This window comes from Spea bombifrons, chromosome 11 (genome assembly GCF_027358695.1).
Source record: "Spea bombifrons isolate aSpeBom1 chromosome 11, aSpeBom1.2.pri, whole genome shotgun sequence".
NCBI lineage: Eukaryota > Metazoa > Chordata > Amphibia > Anura > Pelobatidae > Spea > Spea bombifrons.
Genome location: NC_071097.1, coordinates 31137794 through 31165480, shown reverse-complemented (window position 1 = coordinate 31165480; position 27687 = coordinate 31137794). Strand labels below are relative to the sequence as shown.

Below are 27687 nucleotides of genomic sequence, written 5' to 3'. Positions count from 1 at the left end.
ATGGATAAGTTTAAGATGGTCTTTCAATATTTCCAGTCGAACTCAGAATCGGTCATGAATGGAATTTGTGGAATCTTAGCCTTGGCGAGCGTTAAGATTTACAACTCTTTGGATTTTAACTGCCCGTGTTTACCAAAGTATAACATGATCTATGGCATGGGGATTATGTTTGTGCCGCCCGTGGCTCTATTCCTCGTCGGCCTTATTGTGAATAGGCAATCGGTGATTATGATCGAAGAATGGCAAAGACCTACCGGCAACCGAAGAAAAGACCTGGCTGTTGTAAGGTAAGTCCTGTCCGTAAGGTTTGTCTCATAGGGCAGTCCTTGTAAAGATCAACCTTATAGATTGACCTCGGGTCCTAACATTCTTCATCCTGGACTTTGTTTAACCCCTTTATGAATTTAAACGTTTCTATCATATCCCATTTCTCTCTCTTTTCTCTTCCAAGTTATTCATATGGAGATCCTTTAATGGTTCCTAATAATGTGTATCTAGTATTTAAAGTTTTAAACAAAATAATCCAGAAAATACGTAAAAGCGGTATGCCTGGGGATCTATAGGGCAGGGGTATGAAAGTGCCCATCCCCCCTTTTTAAATTGGACCACAGCAGCAATATTAGGACCAGCGAGTAGCACTAACCCCTTAAGGACAATGGGCAGTCCCTTAACCCATTGAAAAGAATGCATTTTGAGGCCGTACATGTACGGGCTTTGTCATTAAGGGGTTAAGATTTTGACCCAAAAGAAATTATTTTTTTTCAATAAAATAAGAAACATATTTATTCTACACATCAATGCAGCTATTACCTTTTGTTTTTTATTATTATTTTAATTATTTTTTTTGTAGTTTTGGTCCTCTAGGGAGAAACCTGTTACAGAATATTATAATTATTACATAAATCGCGTTTGTCATTTTTTTTCCCGCTTCCTCGCTAACAGGTACATGTGCAGCTCTGTTCTCCAGAGAGCCATGGTCGCCCCTGTTGTCTGGATTCTTACCACGCTCCTCGATGGAAATTGTTTTGTCTGTGCGTTTAGTGGATCCGTTGACCCAGAAAAGTTTCCTGGTTTTGCAAATGACAGTTCACCCGAACTGCAGTTTCTGCTCTACAAGGTTCCCTGTAAAGAAGATGTACTGATTAGAAATAACACTTCAAGGAAAGCCGTTTCTAGATATCTAAAATGTTGGTCGCAGGTAACTTGTTATACTTGTTGAATGAACAGTCTCATCAAAAATGGAATGCTGTTATTCATTGTCTATTTGGCTTTATAATGTGTAATTATTTTTAGGTGTTCACTCTATTTTCCAACATAACCGATGATATCCAAATTCCTGTGTGCTGTCGTGTTGAGATGGGGGCATTGAGATAGGGACATTAACACTCACAGCACATCACTTTCACCTCCCTTTAGGTAGCTGAGACTAAACACTGGAGCCCAACAGGTCATTCTTCAAAGCAGGGGCATATCTAGAGTATTTGACACCCGGGGCGGATCCTGTATGTGGCACCCCCTCCACTTTAAAATGTAAGGACACCCACAAAAAAGATAATGTTGGCAAGAATATTTATTTCACAAAAGTGTGAACTGGATGTCAACTAGAAAAACAAATGATTAACTACAAGGAATAAAAAACAAGTTGAAATCAATAACATTTAATGAACATATATAGCGCATAACTCCTATAACTATATACTGAGCCAGACATTCATGGTGGTACAGCGTAACCGCCATCACTATACCCTGAGCCAGAGATTGATGGGGGTACAGCATAACTCCCATCACTATACACTGAGCCAGACATTGACATGGTAGGCCTCTGCCCCTAAAACAGCCTGCCTATGCCACCTTTGCCCCTGAAACAGCCTGCCTGTGCCACCACTGCCCCTTAACAGCTATTCTGTGCCACATCTGCCCCTTAACAGCCATTCTGTGCCACCTCTGCCCCCAAAGAGCCTGCCTGTCTCATTTCTGCCTCTAAACACTCACTCATTCAGCCTCCCGCACTCCCTTACCTCTCCTGCAGTTTTCATTGGTCTGGGAGGTGATCGAGCAGCACTGGGGCCACGCAGATTTCTATGTGGCTTGACAGCCGCCTAACATGGGCCCACAGCTTACCGTTGTTGCACTCGCACACTTTGTGTGAAAACTCTCTTTTCCCGCCCAGGTTCCTGCTTCCTTGGGCAAGGAAAAAGAGCTTCCTCGCACGGTGTTTGAGGTCCCCAGCGGCATGCTGCAGGCTTTTGTTAGGCGGGCCGCAAAGACATCTGCTCGGCCAGTCCACCAGGCACCCCCCCAGATGAGGGGATCGCCCCCTTCCTTATATGTACTAATGATTATGAGAGCAGATCCCAAGGAATATAGACATTACCATGAACAATTATCTAACCTTCCGTTGTTTTGTGTGTTCTGTAGGCCATTGGATGGGGAATTCTTTTACTCCTGATTATACTGGCCTTTCTAGCCCGCTCCCTCAAGCCTTGCTTTGACCAGACCGTCTTTCTCCAGACACGCTACTGGAGCAACTATATTGACATTGAGCAGAAGATATTTGATGAGACGTGCTGTGAGCACGCACGGGACTTTGCCCACAAATGCATCCTCTATTTCTTTGAGAACATGCACCACGAAATGAAGGCTGGACATTTCACCCTAAAGAAAAAGAATGAGGATGAAGTAGACCATTTGCGTGGGATCACTGACCACGAACAAGTGAACAATCTCTTAAAATCTTGGTACCAAAGCAAACCTCCCCTCTGCGTTAATCTTCCCACACTGAGACAGCATGTCAAAGCCAAAAATGGTACCTGCAACATGGAAGTCAATGCAGACAAACATACAGATGTATGATTTCATTGCAGACTGACAAACACCCAGTGTTCCATTCCAACAAATATATGTTGCCGCTCCTCAAGCCTATAATACATTGTATGATTGCTTCTTCTGACATCGTTTAAAACCCGTCAAGTCATTTCCCGAATCTGAAAGCAAGCAAAAACTTCAAATGATGGTGAGAGGGTTCCTCTGACTTGGTGGTCTAGGCTGAGGAACAACATCCTCATGGTCCAGAAAATAAGCCCCTGGTCTTGTCCATGTATGTTTAGATTCCTCCACCGCATTAACCTCCTTAGCTGGAAGGTTGTTCCATCTACTAATCACACGAAGAGATCAACAATAACACGAAGGTGAAGACATCCTCCACCCGTTACATATCAGTTAAATATACTAGTGTCCCCATAAAAACATAAAGTGTGTAATACTTCTGTAAAGTACCGTAACGTGTCACTGAGCACATCGAAGAAAAATCCAGTGATTTGCAAATGTCACAACCGTTCATAACTGACATGGGAAGAAAAAATACATAGAGGCAAAACATTGCAAAATAATCATTTTTCAGCATTCCCTGAAGCTGCAGGTTAGACTTTATTTTATAGCCGAGATGTTGGCTTCGGATTTCACCGCTTGCATTCCTCCAGCAGTAAATTCTTGCTGTTAAGTAACTGATTTGAAAGCATGTTAGCGAGATAAACCTTTCAGCGTTTGTCTAGAACAGGTTCATTTTAGCCAAAAGCATTTGTATTGTTCTTTCAAATTTAATAAATCTTGAGTGGCTGTATGTGTCACTTGGTCATTAAGAGTGAGTCTTCAACTGAGGACTCTCTGAAGTCATTACTTGGACTCTGATGGTTATAGCCAGATTAATACTGGGTAGCGTGCGGCCTCTCCTATCCAGCCGTTGGACACACTTACATCCTTGACGGCCGCTGGCCTTGCCAGGACTGCACCTTTGCCCCCAGTTTGGCCCTACCGTGACACCTTTGTTGAAGGCATGGCTGGACACGTGGTAGGGGGCCCTGGTAAGTGGTGAGTTTTTCAAGCAGGCGCCAGCACATGTTATATCGCAGGCCGTTTTGGGACCTGTTACTAAGGTTGAAGTCCACAATCAATTTCACACCTAAGTCCCTCTGATCTCGAACGTTTGATCGCTTCTGGTTGGATAGTGCTAGAATATCAGAAGTGTTCTCTGTAAAATGGGACACATGGGTTGTATCGGGCCATAAATTCCAACAGGGTCTGGGACAAAACGCCATTGTTGGACCCCATGCGTATATCTTATGGATTTGTGGAACAATGCATGCCCATGTGACCAGATCAACTGACCGTAAGGCAACCCAACGCCATGGCCCAGGTTTCCTGAAAATTTGATTATACAAAAAAACATACGATGAATGTATGAATAAATGTATGTAATTAGCATGTTTATGAGGCAGACACACCCCCTGGCACATTAAAGCAGGAAGTTCCAATTGTGGCTGTTGGGTGGTTTCTTGTGAAGGGGTGGGGCTAGTGAAGTGTAGGGGCAGGGCTAATGTTACACAGCCTCTAGTGGGTGGGCAGTTGGAAGGAAGTGGTCCAGGAGTGGGTGTGGTCACATACCACTCCCATGTCCAGAAGAAGAAGCAGGTCAGGAAACCTCGGAGAGCAGCGCTTCCCCCTCGGGACTTGTTTTTTAGATGTAATAAATAAAGTACCTCCATTACAAAACAGTATGGCCATAACAATGCAAGGGTTAATACTTTTGGGGATAAAGTTGCATCTTCTGAAATCAAATTTAGGAAAAATCTTCTTATATAGGGTACATGAACATCAGGTGAACATGAAAAAATCCTGTCATGAATGATGTCAGGGTTATTTTTATTCTGTGTTAAACGAGAATAGGAAAACGAGGATTTCAGTAGCTCGTTTTCTGCGTTGATCCCACTGACAGCTGAAGGCCCTCGGACATGCGCTGATCCCCACTTTGGCTCTAGGTAAGATCCCCTGTATTGAGCTCCGTTCAAACTGGTTCTATGAGTCAGCCTCGGGCAGCGCTTGTCACCCTGAGGAAGAAGCTTGTTACTTCGAAATTACAAGCTGGTTTTTTTCAAAATTTCAGGGGAAATAACTCTCTTCTTCAAACATTTTAACTATCTCGCAATTTTTACGGCATAGTGGCACATACCTCGTTCCACTTCAAAGATACACGGGACGTGGGAGGTGACAGGATGAAACTGGCCCCGGACGCAGATTCTTAACGCTAGCGGTGGTTTATTATGCCAGCAATGAGACCAAAGAAAACATTTGGCGTGAACATTAATACGTAGCTACACGGAAGATATCCCTCATCTCGAGATGGAACTCCCTCAATAACCACCACATCCAGTAAACATATGTCCTACCAGTTGACGATACATTGTTTCAACACAAGGTTAGGACCTCAGAGATGGTTATATGCCCTGTGTAGGGATTATAAATTCATAGAAGTCATGAGAAGGATCAAGGAGTACTGAGCTGATAAAGATGAGGGGTGTATTGATCAGGGAAGGTAGGCCATGGAGAGCCATGAGTTCATGGCCATGAATCAATAAATGGAAGGGCGCTTGGAAAACTGGTAGGAAGTTACACCAGAAGAGGTATTTCCGATGCTTTAGTAATATTAAAGCCCTGTGGCTATGGTCATCACTAACAAAAGCCTGATTGGCTGCTGGCCAACAGGGCCACATACTTACCCCAGTGGCGGATCCGGTGCAGCAGTGTGCACCCACCAGCTGGATATGCCTAGGGGCACGCTATGTGAGCCTGAAATCATAACTTGTGGCCTTAACGTGCCAGGGCTACTTCGTCATCGCCAGAGCGGCCACATAAAAGGTGATTAGCCATGGGACTTCTTAAAGCAAATTTTGCCAGCAAACACACCCTTCTGCTCAAGAGTTAATTTTAATGTGAGTGATTAAACTAAGTATGACATTGAAGAACGTCCTCCTCTCCCTTTGGAGATACGCACAGCAATTTGTCTCTACAACAAGGAAGGGGCAAAAAGCTCTCATAGCCATATTCCAGTAACATGGTTGGCAAGGTAACTATTTTTACCTGTTTTGGAAGTAGAGGGCTATTAGAAGGAACGTTGTTTCAGGCAAAGGGAACGACATTCAGGTGACCTTGGTGTTCTAGACTATATGCAAAAAGCTTGATTTCCCTGGTGTCCCTTACGCCACTAAAAACATCCCGTCAGCAGCTATTTGTATATTCAATTTGCATTCCCATTACATTACGTCGCGTTTTCCACCATTTAAAAAAAAATGCAAAATGTGATAGTTTCTATATGGCTCTTAAGTAAGCTGCGATCACTTTGGGACCAAAAAAATCTTTATTGATAAGTTTTGTACAATAAGAAAGTACAACAACAAAAAACGTGGAATGCGCGATGCCATTTAATTTTTGTTGTTGTTGATGGAACTGAACAAATCTGACATTTAGGGCATATGAGGGGAATTATAGAAACTCTCAGCCAGAAGCAAGTCCTGCCAAATATTTTTTTAAAATCTAAAAAAAAAAAAAAAAAAGCCTTTAGCAGACATGTTCAATGTCCAACACACATTTAAAAAAATAAAATAAATACTAAGCCCATAAAGGGAACACAGGAAGGATCCAGTTAGGAACAGCCTAGCCCTAAAAAAGAAAAAAAATATATATTTTTTTTAAATGCATAATTTTTCATAGACCCCAATGTGTTTTACTACTACAGAAACTGATAAGTGTAACCAGGAGATATATCTCCTGCGCATGGCCAGTAGCTCTCTCATTGAAATCAATGGAAGTAGGAGCAGTCTATTGCATATATGGATCCAACAAAAACATCAGTATTATGATTGTATGCATGTGATTGGCTGCTGTTACTCCCATTGATTTCAATAGGAACTGAGCTCCCATTGGCTGGAATGGTAACACTACGGAGCACGTGCACAAAGTGTACTGAGGAATGCATCCCACATCCAGCAGAGGCAGCTGGAGGCGGAGTTAAATAGGAAAGAGGTTCCAATAACAAAGAGAATGACTGCATCGACTGCAGCTAAATGCATTGGAGCCCATGCAAAATGAACAAGCATATATGTGTAATTGGGCTGCAGGGCTCTATATAAATCTGATGGCGCTATATAAAATGAATGAATAATAAATAATAATATAAGTAAATGCATATATTTCTATTACACTTGTTGTTTGGCAATTAGTGAAGTTGTTTTGGAGGTATTATGTTTAAATGCTTACCTTGGAGAATTTAGACTCTGTGTCTAACTTTGTATATATATATATAGAGAGAGAGAGAGAGAGAGAGAGAGAGAGAGAGAGAGAGAAATATATATATATATATATATATATATATATATGTAAATATAAAAATATATATTTTTTATCCTACTTTATTGTTAAGTGTAGGGTTTGGGCAAATTTGGGCAGTTTAAGTGCTCTGTAACATAAGATATTCTAATACTATGAGAGTTATGGATGCACAGAGGTTTTTCAATCCTTTCTGTGCAGTAAACACAGAGATTTATTTATTTTCTGTTTTCCTCTCTGGCAGAGGTAATCGGAAATGTATATTTTGCATGCAAACCATAAGTATGCGTAGGAAAATCTAACGAGGCTTCAAGGATCTTCTCGGTAATTTGCGTAAAACGAGCATTAGAAAGTCGCTGTGTCATTAATGCAGCCCCACCTGTACAGTATAGATAAAAGCACTTCACGTAGCGCTTCGGTACATTAATTAGCACTAATTGGTCTCCGGAGGATGCTGATCACAAGAAGCCCCAAATTAAAAATTTACATTTAAATGTAATTAAGGAAACACGTGATGTCAAGGGAAACGTCTGGGTGTTTACTTGACAGAAATGTGGATTTTATTCTACCCATAAACAAAAAAAAATAGATAAAATGGAAATATAGGCAATCAAGAATGGATAATTCAGTTAATAAAGGTTCTGTTTCACCTACTTTGAAAAGAATAAAGTAAGAGCTCTTGTAAGGTTTATTATGGGCTTAACAGTTAAGGTGTTGTCTAAATGGAACAGCACCTTTAAACCAAACACCATGGAGGGTTTGATCATCTACATTGTATCCATATTATATAGCAGTGGAAACATGTTATACCGGAAACACTTTGGTCCTGGAGTCTGTTTTCCCCTCCTTATCTCTAAATAAATGAATAATTAGCAAAACTCCTGACCTCCGCTGGTGACTTCCATCAGTTCACAAATGTATTCCTTCAAAGAAAGGTTTGACAAAATAAGGAGCTGTTTCAAAGTGTGGTCTCTCCTTATACACGGTCCTGTTGAGGCTGCCTGGTTAGAAAGTTATTTGGCCTCTCGGTGTGGGTGACAACACCCAAGTGTACAGATTTCCGTGGGACAGTCCCGATTACAGGTACTGTCCTGTTGTCCCACATAGCTGGGCTGCTGTCCCTCTTTTGCAAGCAGCAGAGACCAAGAGCTGAATGGGGAGATCCTCTGATCAGGGAGCTGTAAACTCAACGGAGGTCCATGCTGCTGTAGCACAGACCTCCATCATAGCTCCAACATGGCGATGTGGCTTTTCAGGTGAGGCAGGAGGTTGCCCATACCTGACCCTCCCCACTTTTGGCCAAACCCATTGCCATTGTGTTGCATATCATTGTTCATTGGAAATGAGTGACATCATGGACGTTGATGAAGAAGACAGCAGCTAAAGAACTAATTGACTCATTGTTGACGCCCTTAACTGAGGTGGCCATTCCCAACATCTGAATCAAACTTTGACTCTGGGTAACTGAACCTCGTCTGATCTTTACAATATTCATCCTTACTCTGGTCTGTTTGGAGCATGTAACAGATACTTTTGTTTCTACGTTTGAAACGGGCAGGCGTTAAGAGCAGCTGGCCAGATGTGGCCGGCTTTTAAACTACCATCCATGCAAATGAACATTGGATTTGCTTCAACGTCGTTACTGCTCGCAAGCCTCGAGTGAGCGTGGTGGACCAGCAGACTAAATGTAGCAACGTAGTAGTTGAAAATGTAAATTAAATTCACTTTTACAAAAGATTTCTGCCTGGTCTTTTGATATATACGGAAATGTATGTTTCTTTATAACTTTTTACTCATGCAGCTACTTTTATCCTTTTTAGTGGAGAAAGTATCGCTTTTTATGTTTCCCTTAAAATAAATATTTTTGTAGCTGTAGGTTAATGAAAAGCAATTTTATGAGATCCCGTCTCACCGTGCTTTAGGCCTCAATTCCGAAATCCTATATTTTACAGTTCAGTACCAACAATAAATCAATGTAACGGTCTTTCCAAATTATAAAAGGAACATAACCGTATTAAACCCCCTCTTTTTGTCACACCATGAAATAAGCTCTCTTAACATGGGAGCAGCCCTCATAACTCCCTAACATCAAGATTTCCAAGATTATTCCTCCCCATTAAAATCACCTTGCCTTTTTTTAATGTAACTGCAGCTTTTGTAAGGGTTAAGTAAGGGACGAAGAGGATTCCTACTTTTCTGCCACAGATCTCAGCTTCACTGAAATCTTCTGATTTTAATTTAAATATCCCCAAAACAATGAAACTGAGACATAAGCTATTGCTGTAGGCAATTTAGTTAAAGTGGGTTAATTATGCCAAAAGCTATGTAGGTGACAGATGCCCCGTTATTATGGATAATTATTGTAAAATCCCATAAAGTGCAAATCTGAGGTCACCCAAAAGCATAATGGGCTTTTTCCCCACCGTTCGCCTGTTTTTCCCCAGTTTTTGTACCTTAGGCTAAAAAAAAATGCTGCCAAATATATATTATTTCTCTTTTTATTTCTTCACATAATTGCATCATTTGAAAACCTACTAGAACTAAGTGAAGATATTAAAAATAAATTGTTTGTGGCATATCAGGTATCAGGTAGCAGCCTGGTAACAATGACTTTACGTTGTTGAGATTTAGTACTATTAACCAGTGGAGATATTTATAGGAAGTATCTGTGTGACTCAGAAAGTAATATTTGTGTACGTAAGCAGATGCTTTTCTGCATAGTCGCACTTCCACACATGCTTTTTAAAGGTTAGAGTGTGGTTGCAGGGGTGAGTCTAGGGTAAGTGATGCCTGGGGCACCTTCCCTCCCTGCTACAACTAAAACACACATCTAACACACAAACTCACTCTAACACCCACACACCTTAACACAATAGACTAACACACACTCACTCTAACACCCACACACATTAACACCATACACTAACACACAAACTCACTCTAACACCCACACACCTTAACACAATAGACTAACACACACTCACTCACTCTAACACCATACACTAAAACCCCTACACACTGTCTCTAGCACCATCTGATCACACGCACTCTAACACCATACACTAACCAAAAAATGCTGGGAGCCCCCTGCGAGACTTATGGTGGGCAAATACAAACTTACACGCACGGTGACATACTGTGACCAAGATGACACAAACATGCTGTTTGGGGCCACTGGCAAGCTGTTTGAGGATAAAGTGGGCACAGGCAAGCTGTTTGGGGATGGATCATTATTGGGGGGGGTTCTAATACAGCAGGTGTCATGAGGTAGAGAACTGATCCCCGTGCAACGTGAAAGCTAGAAAAAAGTGGAATATCTAAATTATCTTGAGCACATTCCTTAGAATGCACTGTTTGGGTTTTTATGAAAATACACTTCTGTAAACCCATCACCTGAAAAATGTTTGTGAAATGTTTACAGCATTACCAGGTGACATCAGTCTACTTGGTACTTGGTTTTCTAGACAAAATGAAAATGCCCGGGCAGTTTAAATAGGAACTGTCATAGCTTATCTTAAAACCTCAATGTACTCCAGCTATCATACCTAATGTTTCTCCTGTCCTAGAGTCAATGAGTACTTTGGCCAGACCCAGGAGAACACCCCAGCCATCTTCCCTCACTTACCTCCTCTCTGCTGAATGCTGGGATTTTACATCATATCCTGGCGCTGTCCATCAGAAGGATGAGTGACCGCCAGTCATAGACGTGTGCATTTATATGAATTCATATGAATTTTAATTCTAACATTGTCGTTAATGTTCATACAAACGCCCGGATATGAGGATGGACCATCAACAAAACAAACAAAAACAAAGCAAAGAGCTCAGAATTTCTGTTTGCATTTCACTCTCTCTCTCACTCACGCTGTCTCACACTCTCTCACACTTAATCCCACTCTCTCACTCACACTGTCTCACGCTGTCTCTCAATGCCTCCCTACCTTCTCTGCCGACCGCTTCCAAGTCCCTGTCTCCTTTTCCGTTGCTTGACTTCTTCTCTTGCCTCTTCTTGTTCTTCTGTTTTCTTTCTTCGTCCACTTCTCCCTGTGGAGAAGGTAGGGAGACATCGAAAGAACATGAAAGAGTATGAGAGAGCATGAGAGAGACTGAGCAGGAGAGTGTGAGGGATCATGAGTGTGAGAGAGTGTAAAAGAGGATGAGTGAGGGTCAGCGAGTGAATTTCGTTTCCAAATGAAAAAATAAAACCTCGGAATTTCATCCGAACTGAAAGAGCAGGAAACTAAATTCATTGCCTGAAAAAAATGTCTCAATATCGAAACGGAAAATTTGTTTACATGTTTTCTCCTTATTTCTGGCACAAATAAATTTGCAACAATTGTAATACATATGCAATGATCATATTATATACCGTATGTAAGGATCTCGCAGTATCAGTTGGGTGTTTTGAATTATTACCCAGATTACGAGTACTCGTGCTTCATTAACTTTGATTTTTTTTCACATCAAAACTCAAAATTGGGCTAATTAACTAAAACTAAACACTTTATGACTAAATACAGTGGTGGAAACTGTCACCATAGTAGATACTGTTACTATTGTTCCAAATGTGTATTAGAAGAAAAAGAACACCTACATCTTGTTTTAGGTAACATGATAACCAAGTTAATGAACAAAGAAAATAGGAATTTCAAAAATTTCCTCTTAAGGCCTAAAATAAGTTGCGTGGACTCCAATCCCTAAAGTCTAGAATTACTGTAGAACGATAGCACCGTGCCGTTCTCTGGTTATTTAAGACCGGGGACGGCTTGTTAGCTAGTTCTTTCTAGATTTTTGCATATGTGTGCGCCGGGCTATAAGGTGGGGCTGCTGTTTTTTTGTGGTTCTATGGGAGTGAACCTGTCACAGCAGCATTTGCAAACAGCTTCTCATCAAACAGTTTGTAGAGAAGAACAGAGATTACAGATGAACCTCTTTGAAGCATCAAAAGAGACGGACAATGGGCAACTCAATCACTAGAACGGAGAAGCCCAAATCGGGGGTCATCTAACCTCTTTCAAGCGTAGCCAACAAGGAGTGGCAAGAAATTTTACATCGACATTTGGAAACCAAGAAGACAAACCTTGGTTATTATTTTTTTTTTCTTGTAGAAGACAGCAAGTCCAACACAAAAAAATGGATAAATTTCGGATGATCTTCCAGTTCCTGCAGTCCAACCAGGAATCTTTTATGAATGGGATATGTGGTATTATGGCATTGGCAAGTGCCCATCTCTACACCGCTTTTGATTTCAATTGCCCTTGCCTTCCAAATTACAACTTGACTTACGGGATGGGTGTCCTCTGCGTTCCGCCTATTGTGCTGTTTCTACTTGGGTTTGTAATGAACAATAACGTGTCCATGTTGGCGGAAGAATGGAAGAGGCCCACTGGCATGAGGCAAAAAGACTCAGCCGTCCTACGCTATATGTTCTGCTCGATGACCCAGCGGGCGCTGATCGCCCCGGCCGTGTGGGTATCCGTGACGTTATTACACGGCGAGTGTTTTATATGTGCCTTTAGCACGTCGGTGCCCGTGGAGAAGCTCGGAAATATGACAGGTGTGAATTTGTCGGAGAAAGAGATTAAAAGAATACTGGCCAGGATTCCATGCAAAGAGATTTATGATGGACATCACATTATTGGACAAGAAGTGGCGTCTAGGTACTTACGGTGCATTTCCCAGGTAAGACTGTATAGTCAAACATTAAACTGTTTACCAAATCCCATCTTAACTTACAAGCATTCTTGCTTTATTTTTATTTTAGTGTGAATCTGCCAGAAAAAGGAAAATATATGTATCATTTTTTATTCATGTATAGAAACATAGAATTTGACAGCAGATAAGACCCATTCGACCCATCTAGTCTGCTCATTTCTTCTGATATAAAGACTCGCTGTATAATAGTATAGCTATATATACATAAATATATATATATATATATATAGGGAGAGAGAGAGAGAGAGGAAAGACTCTATACAACTGAAATGTGCTCTATACAAAAGTGTAAGAACATAGAATGTTGCCACATATATCCAACCAGCAGTCGCACATCCATCATTTTGTTGGCCCTTGGCCTTAAAGTGCTAGGGCAAATTTTGATCCCCCGTCTGGCCCTGGCTAGCACAACCGGCATTAGAAGTAAAATGATCAAGTATCTCTTCATTGCTGCTCCAAGAGAGTCTCAGTAACATGTCGGGAACCGGTGCGATCAAATGGGGCTTTCCAGCACTTTGAAACAATGAGTTACCAAAAGGCCATCTTCTTATTGTAGGGTTTTCCATTCAGGATTTGCGCAGGGACTTTGGGCCACCATGCAAGGGAATGGCAAATGAGGTCAAGGCGTGGAGGAAGCCAAGGGGCGTATTTATGCTGAGGCTGACTCGGTCTGGGCCTAGAGTTGCACTCTGTGAGTGGCATCAGGAGGCTTGGTAGCATAAGTATATTAGTCGACACAATTTCTACAATCTATTAGATTGCAGACTAACAAGACTGAGCCCCTCTTCTCCTTCTTTACCAGAAGTGTTCGTGTTATTGTCATTTTTAATGTTATTGCTGATTTCCACTCTTCCCTGTTGTAATAGAGCTACGGGATCTGCTAGTGCTATAGAAAGAAATGTAATGAATTCACTCCTGTGTGCGGCTAAACACTGCGCAGCCACTAGAGGGAGCACAAGAGGCACAGATCTTCACACCTGCATCACTGGCTGCCACAGCGGGGCCTGTCTATCCGTGGTGGGGATAGATTGTCTTCCCAAATGAGGCAGCAATGGAATAATATTATTTATTGCTTTATAGCGCCATCATATGCCGTACAATCTCCGTACAATGGGTAAACAGGACATAACAAGTAGTGCATCACATAACAATTTGATTTACAGAAACAACAGGTAACAAGGGGCCTGCTCAAAGGAGCTTACAATCTAGAGGTAGTTAGGGATGTAAAAGGGCCACCGTCAGGGTCTGGTATAAGCATTACAGGAGAGGCACTAGGAAAAGTGAGCGAAAGGAATATAGTTGGAAAGACACTTACATGTAAGGTTGTAGGCGTCCTTAAAAAAGTGGGTCTGCGCAAAGACCCCTCATAGCGTTAGGGAACCTCAAGATTGTAAGCTTGCGAGCCGAGCTCTCTCCACCTAATGTATCGGTCTGTCTTAGTCTGTCAATTCTCGTCTTGTCAGACCCCTTGAGTATATGTATTGTATGAAGCACTGCGTACATTGTTGGCGCTATATAAATAAAAGATAATAATAATAATTATATTTAAGGCTATGGAAGTGGGGGCTCGAGCTCTGGGTGAATTGGTAAACCCCTCTGTAGAGCGCTGTTATACAACCGGCCAACACTCTGAGCTCCCAGGACTGACGCGTTCAAGGTGATATCTGGTCATACAACATTTCATATTCTCGAGATATAACCTTTGCTAAACATAACTCATTCTCACAAACAGGAATTGCAAGTCATTGGGATCATATTTTTGTTGCGATGCTGCAGAATTTTAACGGCTTAAAGGTTTTTTTGACATACGACTTAATTATGTTTTGCATACCTTGTCTGTGATCCCTTTTGAATGCATGTCATCGTATCTTATGATGTAATACATTTGTGCATTAAATAAAATGCATTCAATATATTGAACGTAAGACGTTTGGTTGAGTGTGGCATTGGGCGTGTGTGGCCAAACCCAATCTGCGTGGCTAAGAGTGATATGAGTGGCCGAGTGTGGGTGAGAGGAGAGTGTGTGGTTGAGTGTAAACTTGTTTCCTGATAGTGGTATATGGGACTACGGGAATAGTCAGTGGCACCTACCTTACCCCGTATTTAACATCTTTTACACTTTCTTAGTGTATCCAGAGGGTGGCCGCACGCTAAATCATGGGATATGCCCCATGAGGGGTAATAAAGGTATACGGACAGCGCCATTGGGCACTCGCCCAACTGGGAGTCCATCTATCCAAGGTGAATGCAAGGAGGCGCTCAGAAAAGGAGGCAGGGGAAGGGTCCTAAGGTCAAAGCTGCAAGGTTTTATCCCGATATGGTATATAAACGAATAATAATGTGATGTCTTCTCTATTCTTTTAGGCATTCGGCTGGACCTTTGTTCTGCTGATGACCTTCTTTGCGTTCCTTGTCAGAGCCATTCGGCCATGCTTCACCCAAGCGGCCTTCCTGAAAAGCAAATACTGGTCCCATTACATTGACATAGAGCGCAAGCTTTTTGACGAGACATGCACGGAACACGCAAAGAGCTTTGCCAAGCTATGTATCCAGCAGTTTTTCGAGACGATAAACAGGGACATGAACCTGTCCCACAGCCATATTCTGGAGAAGACCCTGGAACCAGAAGAAGATGAGAAGCTGCTGGGAATCACAAACCAAGGAACGATGAATAAACTCTTAAAGAACTGGCACAAATGTAAGCCCCCGCTTAACCTCAATAAGTATGAAGACCACAATGGTAACGGTTGTATCAAAGAAAATCACCATTTAAATGACCTAAGCGTCCCTAAGAAGGAATTTATAACATATTACAGTAAAGTCTGAAGATTTGATGGTTAACATTAAATAGAAGATACATGATTCGATCTTTTTAATGGAAATCTGCCTGCAGGAACTCAACGGAGAGTAACGGATCACTGAATAAACGTGACTTGCTGTGGCACAGGGACGGCTAACCCATTTGTGGATAATGGGAGACAAAGTTCAACCGCATCGAGAAGGTCAAAAGTTGGCCGAAATGTTCTAGCTTCATCGTGCATATGACTTCTTTGAGTAGAAGTTACCGTGATGTCATGCGTCTGATGCCGTATCCCCTCTAAGGAGAGCGACCCCAGCCCTTATGTGGCATTTTGAGAGGTTGTTTTGAGCACCTTTGTGTTCCGAGCAGCTTGTGTTAAGTTGTGTCCTTCCTTAACGGTTTTAACCCCTTAATGACAAAATGCATTGGTTTCAATGGGTTTAGGGTACCGCCCATTGTCCTTAAGGGGTTAATGCTGGACCTTAGAGGAAATACAGGACATGTAAATTAGAGAGTTTCGATTAAAAAAATATGCGATTATCAGAGACTTTAAATCCAGAACCATAGTTATTTGTGTAACGTGTTTTCCTCTTTAATTGTTAAAAAAAAAATACTAAATGGAAAATGGACGTTCCCATCAGCGTTGAACATGACCATATAATCACAATACATGAAATGCACCGTGGAAGCGTGTTCCCAACATACAAGATAAAAGGCACTGACCATAGAGGGAAAAGATATTTACTCCTAGTCTGAAGAATGCGTGGGTAATAGTTTGCGCCCTACTATTTCTTTGGGGTGAAATGATATTATATTATTATTATATATTATAAGGGGTAGAGGGCCCACAAATGCCTTGAAGCAGCCATGAAAAACATTTGCATTTTGAGTATCTAATATTTGGGGAACCGGTCTCCCGGTTTAAACACTAAAGGGCCCGGGGAGCCCCTAAAAATGAGGTGTATGAGAGTAAGAAAAATGTACTTACCTTGGGGAGAAGCTGCAGCTTCCCATTCCCTCTGTAGTCCGGGGATTCATCCCCCCATGACTTTGTAGGAGATACCCCAGGGCACCTAAGCTATTTTATGCATTAACTCTTTTGTTAACATGACTGTTCCCTTTAAATCTTTGCTAGACCGGTGGCCACATAATCTGCTCAAAATAAAGATGAGAGAGTTGAGGGAAGGTCTGGTATGAATACTTACACTCAACATGGTGACACTATTGTAGCACCGATCTCCGTGGCACGCACAGATATCTATTGCCTGGAGTGCTATGTCATCTGGGAGCGGCCCCCGCGGACAGGAGGAATGCTACCTACACACCTGGCTGCATCTTACGTTAGACACCCTGTGGCCACCTCTGGAACTGCGGCAAAAACTGCTGATGGCAGCCAAAATCATTGTAAAGGAAGTAGCCCAGGGGCAACTACCTAGCGGGGTAGGGTGTAGGAATATGAGTTTATATATTTAACAGTATTATAGAGATATAGTGACAGTGTCTGCCTGCCACGTAAACAATCTGACACTGTCCTCACGATTGTACTGTCCCTTCCTCCGCGTCTTTCCCAAACAGACAGTTATTTCATTGTAAGCTGACTTGTGAGTGCTGACGGCTTTTTGTTACATCGCAGTGTATACCATACATTTCTCAATAAAGCGAGAAACAAACTAGTATTTCTTCTTCACAGAACGCACATTACCGTTCAAAGGTCTGGGGTCGCTTAGCTGTTTTTATGGAAAACAAGGACATTTCTTTGCAAAAGGGTTTCTAACGATCAATTAGCCTTTTAAACTTAAGCTCGGATCAGCGAACACAACGTGCCATTGGAACACAGGAGTGATGGGAGTGATGGGAGTGATAAAGGGCCATTGGGACACAGGAGTGATGGGAGTGATAAAGGGCCATTGGAACACAGGAGTGATGGGAGTGATGAAGGGCCATTGGAACACAGGAGTGATGGGAGTGATAAAGGGCCACTGGAACACAGGAGTGATGGGAGTGATAAAGGGCCATTGGAACACAGGAGTGATGGGAGTGATGGGAGTGATAAAGGGCCATTGGAACACAGGAGTGATGGGAGTGATAAAGGGCCATTGGAACACAGGAGTGATGGGAGTGATAAAGGGCCATTGGGACACAGGAGTGATGGGAGTGATAAAGGGCCATTGGGACACAGGAGTGATGGGAGTGATAAAGGGCCGTTGGAACACAGGAGTGATGGGAGTGATAAAGGGCCGTTGGAACACAGGAGTGATGGGAGTGATAAAGGCCTCTGTACGCCTATGAAGATATTCCTTAAAAAATCACCCGTTTCCAGCTACAATAATCATTTACAACATTAACCCCGTCTGTGCAGGATTTCTGATCCATTTCATGTTATTTTAATGGACGAAATTTACTATTAATAAATAATAATAATATTATATGGTTCAGGCAGCTTTTGTAGGGGTGGGTGAGGAGAAGGGACCGGAAATTTGATCGGATGCCAATCTCAGGTTTTATGCAGTACATGGTACATTATAGGAAAAGGGGTTTTAAGATGTATTTACGCTCAAAATGGTTTTCATTGGAAGAATGATAAGACTTCTTACAAAAGAAGGCAGCCCAAAGCACGCTTTAAAATGTCCCTTACACATTACTGCTCAGAAAGCCTAGAAAGGATACAGTCAGAGTGTAAAAGCTGCCTAGAATTATTCCAGAGGCCTCTGTGGCTATATTTAACGAAATTACAAAAAAGACATAAAAAAGTCATAACATAGTTGTCCTTCATATCTGTGCACAGCAATGCGTAACTATTACAAAAAAAACCCTGCATCTGATAAACATCAATCAAATAAATGTAGAGTGCATAGTGCTGCCCATATAGGAGGCAGAGGGATTTACTACAGCTAGTAGGTACAGTAGTAACAAATACTCAGTTGCAGTGAGTATTCACTCCCCCTGCTGGCCACTTTCCATACTACTTTTTACTCCATACTGATGACACTCCAAGGAGGGGAGGCAGTATTTTTAGTGCATACATAATTGTCATAAGGATATTTTAGTTTGATGCAGGATCTCTAAAAATGTCCTTATCAGCAGATCCCGGATCCGCCACCGCCGCTGTCTTACCACACGTCCCTGGAGGATCTTTATAGAGCGTAGCTGGATTCAAAAGAGCAAATAGTCCGTGTCCCCCACTGGACAGAATGGCCGTGTAAGAGTAGAATGTGCGGACTAGCCCAGAACAGCAGTGAAAAATGTGCAATATAATTCTTTTTAATCATGTAATCATATAATAAAAAACCTCAGACAGACCGTTTCGTCTCAAAACACAGGAAAGTGTGACAAATGTCATCCTCTTCCTCCTACAGTCGATAAGCGATGTCACCTGCCGAGGCGCAGAATTCCTTTCAGCCTCACCGCGTCTCTCAAACAGTTCTAGAACCTGATTGACCACAAACTCGTTAAAGAAATAGAAGATTCCCTTCTCGTTACTGATCACACAACTCGTGACACCCTTTACTCCCACATTAAAAGCCAAAAAAAGACTTTATGAGTGAAGTGCTAATCTGTGACGTATTCGCCCCTAGAGAGGCAGGTCTAGGGGGCGCCAATCTTCCCACCCCAAAACCAGGGGGCAGACCACCCTCTTGGGAAATTAGGCCCACCGGTGTGCCGCTGCTGGACGAGCTGGTTCCAAAAGAACAAGTGAAGCTTTTAATGGATAACTAGTTTAAGGCAAACTGTGTGTTGGGATCACATGATATAATCATAAAAACACAAGAAAGCCCCCCCCCCTTATTTATGAAATGTAGTAGCACTAGGACATCCACCTGTCCAGATTTCACCCCGATGGCCGGGGGCAGCCCCTAAACAAAATATGTTGCTGCATAGTAGCGAGTAGCCACATTAGGCTGCAGGCTCCATGGTTTAATCCCTTTAGGCAGACACCATGGTGGACACACGGTGTTAAATGGCAGAATCATAATCAAGAAACACAACCTTGCAATAAAATACACATTTTCACAAGTATGGCACTTTTTGTATACCGGAAAACAACCCCCATAACCCTCAACATCAGAAAGGCTCAGAGTCATGGGAGTTACAGTCAAAAACTTTTGTCACAATAAATAATTTGTCTAAATGTATCTAATTGTGTCTTTGTGCTTTTATTCTTATTGTAGTTACTGGATAGCAGGATAATTGTTCCCACATGCTGACAAGATGGCCCATGGGAGTTATAGTCCACAAAAGACCACCCGTCCTCTTTTAAAAGAAAATAAATATATTTATTTAAATGTTTTTTTGTTTTTAGCATTATACCCATCGGTGGTTCCTATAGAAACGGGCGGTTATTAGCTGACAATTTCGATACACAGATTCCGGCCCCTGGAATGGAGGGGGTGCCGTGTATGGCAAAGAACTTTGGATCCCTGGGTCTTCTTGTCCAACAGCATATCCCATAAATGGTCGGTGCTCAAAGGGTTAAACTCATTTCTCCTTTTAACCTCTTAGTGGCGGTTATTGTTTACTTATATAGCGCCAACTGATCGGCAGCAATAAGTTATGAGGTTATACAAAAAAGCAGAAAAAGATAACCCAACGTGTGGGGGGGGGGAGTGTCATCCCCCCATTGCTAAGTACTTACGTACACAATTTATTTTTAAGCCTAACGTGATATATTTTATTGGGCCAACACAGAAAATAAAGAATTACACAAGGTTTTGGGGCCTCAGAGGTCTCTTCTTCAGGTGTCTTGTCCCAATAAAAGGATAAAAAAAAAAAGGCTATGAGTAAAGATGAAATCTCTTGTGCAGCAGGATTGCTTTATCCCCTTTACTACAATTCGGATTCTAGTACAGATCACAGAGATCTTCAGCGTAGTGTTTGTTGTTTTTAGTTAGTTTTTTGTTTTGTTTGTTTTTTTGTTTTTATGTTTTCTTTATTTATTTTTTTTGCACACAAACCGGCTGTTGCTTTAAATTGAATTTTCTCTCCCTAAAACAGACCCCCCTTTCCAGCAGGCTTCATGTCATTTCCTATGAACACACCCCATAAGGATTCCTGGGCTTCAAGCACTTCTGACGTCACTCCCTTAGTGCTTTCTCTCCTCCTTGCCTCCTAGGCACAGTCCTGCAGGACTCAGAAGTCTCTTGTTGCAGAGGAGGGTAATGTGCAGATAAAAGGAGGGTGTCCTGCAAAGTAAGTAATCTGTTTTATGTAATGTTACCAGATCTTATTGTAAATCAACTAGGGGGGGGGGTGCAAGCTTTTACTCAATGTTTAATGAAGGAGGGTGAAATAAGAAGCAGCATTTTATTGGCTTCAGTCATCCATGCTTCAAACTTTCCTTTCTGCCTTCCAGACAGCTGCAGCTATTTTAGTAGTTCTGGTGCTATAGTATTCTGTGTTTACTGCAGCCTGGGGAGAGAGGGGGGCAACTAAAAAAGTGATTGCAGGATGAACGCGAACAGGAAAGTCAGGGTTAAAACACTGAAATGCATAAAAAGTACTGGAGAGGAGTTTATTTAGAAGAAATAGATCTAGAACAAGAGTTCATAAACTGAAACAGAGCGTAACGTAAGGAAGATTTACTTTATCGAGAGGGTGGTAGATCAGTGGAACAGCCTCCCAGCATAAGTGGTAGCGGTTAATACAGTGAGGGGGATCTAAACATGCGTGGGGTGAACATATGGCTCCCGAATCTAAGACGAGATCAGCGATTAAGGTTTGAGTCAGGTTCTGAGACTAAATGGGCCGAATGGGTCAAATTCTATGTTTCTGTGAAGCATAAAGAGCTTTTATGAAGATGAAGAAGTGAAAAGGCTGATCCGGGGAATCTCTATCATTAGGGAAGTGGTCAGGTCTTCCTTCTCCCGATCGAGCGCTCAAAGTGACTCGTTCCCTTACAGATGTATTTAACTAATTGTTACACCGTTACCGGTTCAGAAATGGAAACCCCCGTTATCGGCCTTTAGGTCCGGTACAAATACACCTTTTTTTATGAATGTGGAATACATTTAAGCGAAGCTGGAAAAGTCCATAAGGCAAACAGGACACATTCCCAGTAGACCAGTGGTACCAGTCTTTGATCCGTATCCAGCCCTACTAAGCATTGAGTTATGATCCGTGTTTTTAATGGACCAGTAATTGGAAACGGTCCTTTCTGTAACGTATCCAGTTCTCTTATCTTCTCCCATAGAGTCTACAGAGTATTAGAACCTCAGCCTTGTGATCCTGGTGGTAACTTTTTCTACTTTAGCCCCACAAGTGTAGTCGCCGGAGCAGGTTGTATCCATCCGGTATTGACCATTATGTGACTACTCATAAGCTGCAGGTCATCATTTATTTAATGAAACCCAATGGTATCCATTTTCCACAAGGGTTATCAAAACGTAGGTGAGATATGGTCACCATAAGTATCCAGCACCCTGGTTCACACCTAAGAATGAAAACGATCACGAGAAGTCCAGCTTGAACGAGGCATGGATGATATTTCTTTCTAGGTAATTTCCTGAAAGTCCTCTTCCCACGCAGGTTTGTGCATGTTTGTAACGTGATCCCTCTGCTCATGAAAAAGCTTCAGGTGTTTCTTCATCTACGTTCCCGGGCTTTTAAAAGGAAACGTTATATGAAGAATGTTAAAGCTGAAAACACCCTCGATGAATGCGGTCTCTCAGAATCACCTCTCCTCCACCGCAGTCCAGTAATGAGGACTGAGTGACTGAAAAGCCTATGACCTTTGGCTAAAATCCTTTATCGACTTAAGGCTAATTTGGGGTGTTGGATTTGGTGGTGTTCTAAAATAGTTATTCTGGTCATGGCAGAATAGGATATTGTCTAGGGCCCATGGCCATGAGCGAAGGTCCTTCCTATGTGCCACATAAAGCAAGACCACACGTACTATCTGATGACCCCTCTGTTGTATGTAGGGATGGGGACCCTTATCTGGTTCTCTTCCTAGAGCCCCGGTAAAGGTGGGGGAACTAGAAAAGCTATAGTAGAACTAGAGTCCAGCTCAGTTTGTGGACACCAGCCTGCCAGACCAAGTTGTCTTGATTGTCCCTGGTTTCAGCGTTGGCTTCCTTATCCTAAATTAACACTAAAGCTGATTTAAGACAAGATATCTGGTTTAAGCTCCCACCGGCTGACCTGGTCCTAATATCATGGAATGTTTCCCTTGTTCTGCTCCCAGACCCTGAACACGTAGAGCTGCGAAGCACTGGTGGGTACCAAAGGGACTCTCGTGAAAACCGGTGGTCCTTTGCATTGCTTCATGTACCAAATGCTATAGTTAACATACTTTTTTATGTTACACTTTCTGTATTACTGTCTAGAGGCAGAAATCAACCGGAAACAGAGTAACTAAGGAAGTTGAGGGTAACATCTTGGTTATAAATGAAGTAGAAGCAGATCATAGAATGTCAGACTTTTGTGAGTATAATTAATGGAGCGGGTAAAGGGGAACACGATTTTAAAGCTTTCTTTCTTTTCTTTCAGCGTAAAGATTTTTCTGAAATCTCTGGACTCTAAGACCAAAGAGCGAAAATGGCTTCCATAATATCCGAGAACTTGAAATTCTTTGCTTTGTTCTTCAAGAGCCGGGATGTTATGATATTTAATGGGCTGATTGCCTTGGGAACCGTGGGCAGTCAAGAACTTTTCTCGGTGGTTGCCTTCCATTGTCCGTGTTCTCCGGAAAGAAACTATCTGTACGGATTGGCTGCCATCGGTGTCCCTGCTCTCGTCTTGTTCCTCATCGGGATCATTCTAAACAACCACACGTGGAATATGGTCGCGGAATGTCGTAAGAGAGGGCTGAAGAACTGCTCGGCTCCGGCGACTTTCTTATTGTTTGGATCCATTGTAGGAAGGGCGGTGGTGGCCCCCGTTACGTGGTCTGTGATTTCACTATTACGCGGGGAAGCCTACGTGTGCGCCAGAAGCGAATTCCTCGATCCTTTCACGTTTTCAGATGTTAATACGCTCTACGGGCCAGACATTTTGGCAAGGATCCCCTGCAAAGATGCCCCAGCAGTTGTCCTGCCCTTTAGAGAAGAAGCAGTAAGAAGATTGAAGTATGAATCACAGGTGACTTCGTTTTAACTCTTATAATATATAACTTGTGAGTGTACAATAGTGCATTATTTCCCCATCTCCATCATGTTGGGGACTTCTCCCACCCCATGCCCTGATTCCAGCAGCAAATAACGTTAGACGAGGGTACGCTGAATAAATGAACCACAGGAGATATGTCCTCGACTGACAGCTAAACATTGTATCAGATGGGATGTGCTTTGTTAGTTCATTGATGTATGACAAGATCTAGAGCCTTGGGACTCAAAGCTTCATCTCCAGATGATAATTAAAGCAGGTTTTAATCTTAATTAACATTATTTTAAATAGAAAAGTTGAGATCACAATGGGTAATCTTTATTTTTTTAAGCAAAGAATGTTACCAGGAATGCAGAAAGGACAGAGTTCTGGAGTAACGTATGATGAAGGATATTACGTTGGTCTTCAGCCCGAGTTAATCTAATCCGTTTTCTTTGCTCTCGTAGTTCCTCGGTTGGATAATGATCGCTGTAGTCGCATCAACCATATTTTTGCTGAAGTGTTTGCAGCATTGCTGTTCGCCGATGAGTTACCATCAGGAGGCTTACTGGTCACAGTACCGGACCTGCGAAAAGGATCTCTTTAGTCGGACAGCGGAGGTCCACGCCAAGATCCTGGCTGCCAGCAACGTCAAGCAGTTCTTTGGCTTTGTGGCTCTGGATAAGGAGGAGAAGGAACTTGTCAATGAATACCGAGTGGAAGAGGCCCAACCGAGTCCTCAGTGGAACGAAATTACCGGGGTTTACTTGTATCGGGAAAATAAAGGGTACCCGTTGTACAGCCGTCTCCATAAATGGGCTAAAAAGTTAATAGGGAATGGCCTGGACCCTGAAGGCAGGGAAATGGCGTTGCTTGCTGTGTAAAACTTGACTTGGGATTGGAAGACGAATTATGGGTTCCCAAGTAACGAACGTTCTAAATGAAAGAACTTACAGAACGATTATTCATCAACAACACCGATAACTGAATGTAACGTGATCTATCTCAAACCTTTTATCCGAAGCCACTTTGTTGCAAACGGCTTGAAAACTTGAACCACTCTTCAGACCACTGCCGTCCCACCAATGGTCTCGGCAAATGCTGTAATTGAGCAAGGCCCGTAGGTTGTGATATTACATGATTTCGTCTCCTTGTATATGGCCCACTGACCTTGTTTTCCAAGTGATTGGTGGCCCTCCATAGCCACAACTTGGACAACACCGCTGTAGGTCCTATACTAACAGACCCATGAAGTCCCCTCTAGCCGGGTAACATTTAGATCCATTATTACACATTTCTAAGAACTTTAAGGAAATGCGTTCTATTTACCAATAGTGTTATTCTTTTGGTAGCCGGCAGACTAATACACAGGGACGGAATAAAAATCACAAACCTTTAGCTTTAATTATTAATCAGGTCTGAAATAATTCAGTAAGCAGTGTCATTTTATGGCAAATATCCTCATTAACTGCGCTGCAAAATCAATGTTTATAAGTGTTTAACCCCTTGAGAGCCAGATGGTATACGTCGCAGCCCTGGCACTGCAAGGGTTACAACATATAGCACAGATCTGCAATAAGGTACATTTGTTCATAAATCCTCAGGAATCGTATGTTTTTTTTTGTAACAAATATATATTATATATGTATCTTTTTTTAATGTTTGTCGTAGAAGTGCATGTAGTTTTTCCAATAAAATAATTAATATTTTTCACACGGTATCTGTGGGTTTTTTGGGAATTACCCGATTCTAATTCTATGATTATCAATCTTTCTCTCTCCTTTTTCTTCCCTCTTGAAGTAACTTAACCAAAAAAAATCCTGACTTTTTTTTTTTGCAAATAAAAAGCTTTTATTAGGGGTTTACAAAACGTGTGAAATGAGACCATTAGAAAATACATAAGCAACAAATTGTTACTGTGTTACACAATCGGAGTATGCACTTGGATTCCTCATGGGAACGACTACTGAGGGTTATATCCTCCATGAGTGGGACCTGGCAGCTAAATAAATAAACCGACCCCAAATGTTAGATTTGTTCCAGGCAAATAAACCCAAATCATGTAGTCGGGACCAAAAAATTATTTTTATTTTTTTTTGATTAAAGGGCACTAAAGTGTCCCATACATCCTCCTCCTCAAACACAACTGACTTTTAGGAGAAGCTGCAGCTCAACACCACCGTCATGGTCAGGTTTCTGCGGTTGAAGTAGTAGGAGCTGGTCACGGTGGCTGGGCAGACTAGATGGGCCGAATGGTGCAGAAGGGGTCTCATTAAACCATCTCAGAACCTTCGCTGAGAAGGCGTTGGAGCTGGCGGACGGTAAGTACATCAGGCGGGTGCAGGCAGCAGGAGAAGTGTTCAGCTGACCCCATATCCTGCAAGCCAAGGAGCCTTGTAGGCAAGGAAAGGGACAACGCGGAAATAACGTGGGGGGCCTTGGCTCTTATGTGTATTAGAGTGTCCCTGTAAGTAGGAGTGGAAGACTCTCTGGGGACTTGGTTCCAGGATAGATTTTGAAAAGAAGTAACTGGGACCAGTACGCCTACCACCAACCTTCTGTGTTGATTATGGAAGGGGACTCCACGTGCCGAGCGGGTTTGTGCCATAGAGTGTTTGGCGGGTCCTGATTTAAAAGGCTCCTTTGTCAAACGGTCTCTTTGCCCGCAGCGGCTGAGAATACGGTCTTTATTTGTGCCTAGCTTTCCTTCAGAGGAGTTTTTATGAACCACAAGGAATGAATTTAAAATGGTTTTGCGATTGTGTCGGCGAAAACCATCTGTGAGTCACACGCCGTGGGCGTTCGATACAAAAATAGCTGAAAAGAGAGAACAGAGCTAAAAAGTCTGTCTGGGAAAAGGCCGGGACGTCTAATTCCAGGTCTAGAGAGACACGGATGCGGCAGTTTTCAGAAATTCACGGCTTTGCTAGATGTCAATGCAGTGGATGTCTCCGCTGGGCCATGCTGGGACAGCTTACTTTATAAGACAGAGTTTCAGCCTTACGAACAGGTGGCTCAGAACCCAATTTTCAGCTGTCATTCATGACAGTGATGTCATGCTGATGTCATGCACAATCATAAGGTTTGTTACAAGTTGAAGAGCACACATGACTCACCGGCTGGATTACACAGGAAGATAAAGATGTCTTTCTGTCCCAAGTGTGTGTGTGTTAGTGTGAGTGTGTGTGTGTGTTAGAGTATGTGTGTGTGTTAGAGTGAGAGTGTGTGTGTTAGAGGATGTGTGTGTTAGAGTGAGAGTGTGTGTGTTAGAGTATGTGTGTGTGTTAGAGCAAGTGTGTGTTGGAGTGAGAGTGTGTGTGTTAGAGGATGCGTGTGTATGTTAGAGCGAGTGTGTGTAAGGGTGAGTGTATTTTAGAATATGTGTGTGTGTGTTAGAGCGAGTGTGTGTTAGAGTGAGAGTGTGTGTGTTAGAGGATGTGTGTGTGTTAAAGTGAGTGTGTGTTAGAGTGAGTGTATGTTAGAATATGTGTGTGTGTGTGTTAGAGCGAGTGTGTGTTAGAGTGAGTGTATGTTAGAATATGTGTGTGTGCGTTAGAGTGAGTGTGTGTTAAATACAGTGATGGGAGGGGGGCATGAAGGCTCATTTGGATAAACATGCCACCTGGACCAGAAGGGACCATCCCTACTCTGTTGGATCTTAACAAGACCCCCACTGCATTTTGGCAGGAAGATTTGTTAGCATCGTTTGCCCTGCTGTCTACCACCCGTTAGGCCGGGGCTCTTTTTAACAGCAGCTGATCTATATACCCTATATATCGCAGTAGATTTTGCCTTCCTCCTATAAACATCATTGGCTTATTCCAGAGCCCCGGGGGGGGGGCAGTAACATTCCTTCTGAAGGGCATTTAATGAAAGTCCCCATAAGCGATAATGACTTCCACAAGCCTTGGCACGGACACCGGTGTCTGCGGACG

At 42.4% G+C, this 27687-nt stretch overlaps 3 protein-coding genes across 3 annotated transcripts; all 3 read left to right on the top strand.

Moving 5' to 3' along the window:
* CALHM3 (calcium homeostasis modulator 3) lies at positions 1-3247 on the top strand. Its single transcript, XM_053450412.1, has 3 exons — positions 1-287; positions 943-1198; positions 2419-3247. The coding sequence occupies exons 1-3, from the start codon at positions 1-3 to the stop codon at positions 2851-2853; spliced, it is 978 nt and encodes a 325-aa protein (XP_053306387.1). The 3' UTR covers positions 2854-3247.
* An 8722-nt stretch (positions 3248-11969) lies between these two features.
* CALHM1 (calcium homeostasis modulator 1) lies at positions 11970-16277 on the top strand. Its single transcript, XM_053450411.1, has 2 exons — positions 11970-12840; positions 15238-16277. The coding sequence occupies exons 1-2, from the start codon at positions 12292-12294 to the stop codon at positions 15697-15699; spliced, it is 1011 nt and encodes a 336-aa protein (XP_053306386.1). The 5' UTR covers positions 11970-12291; the 3' UTR covers positions 15700-16277.
* A 6903-nt stretch (positions 16278-23180) lies between these two features.
* Positions 23181-25033, top strand: CALHM2 (calcium homeostasis modulator family member 2). The gene is made up of 2 exons (XM_053450415.1): positions 23181-23749; positions 24220-25033. The coding sequence occupies exons 1-2, from the start codon at positions 23207-23209 to the stop codon at positions 24634-24636; spliced, it is 960 nt and encodes a 319-aa protein (XP_053306390.1). The 5' UTR covers positions 23181-23206; the 3' UTR covers positions 24637-25033.
* The last annotated feature ends 2654 nt before the right edge of the window (positions 25034-27687 follow it).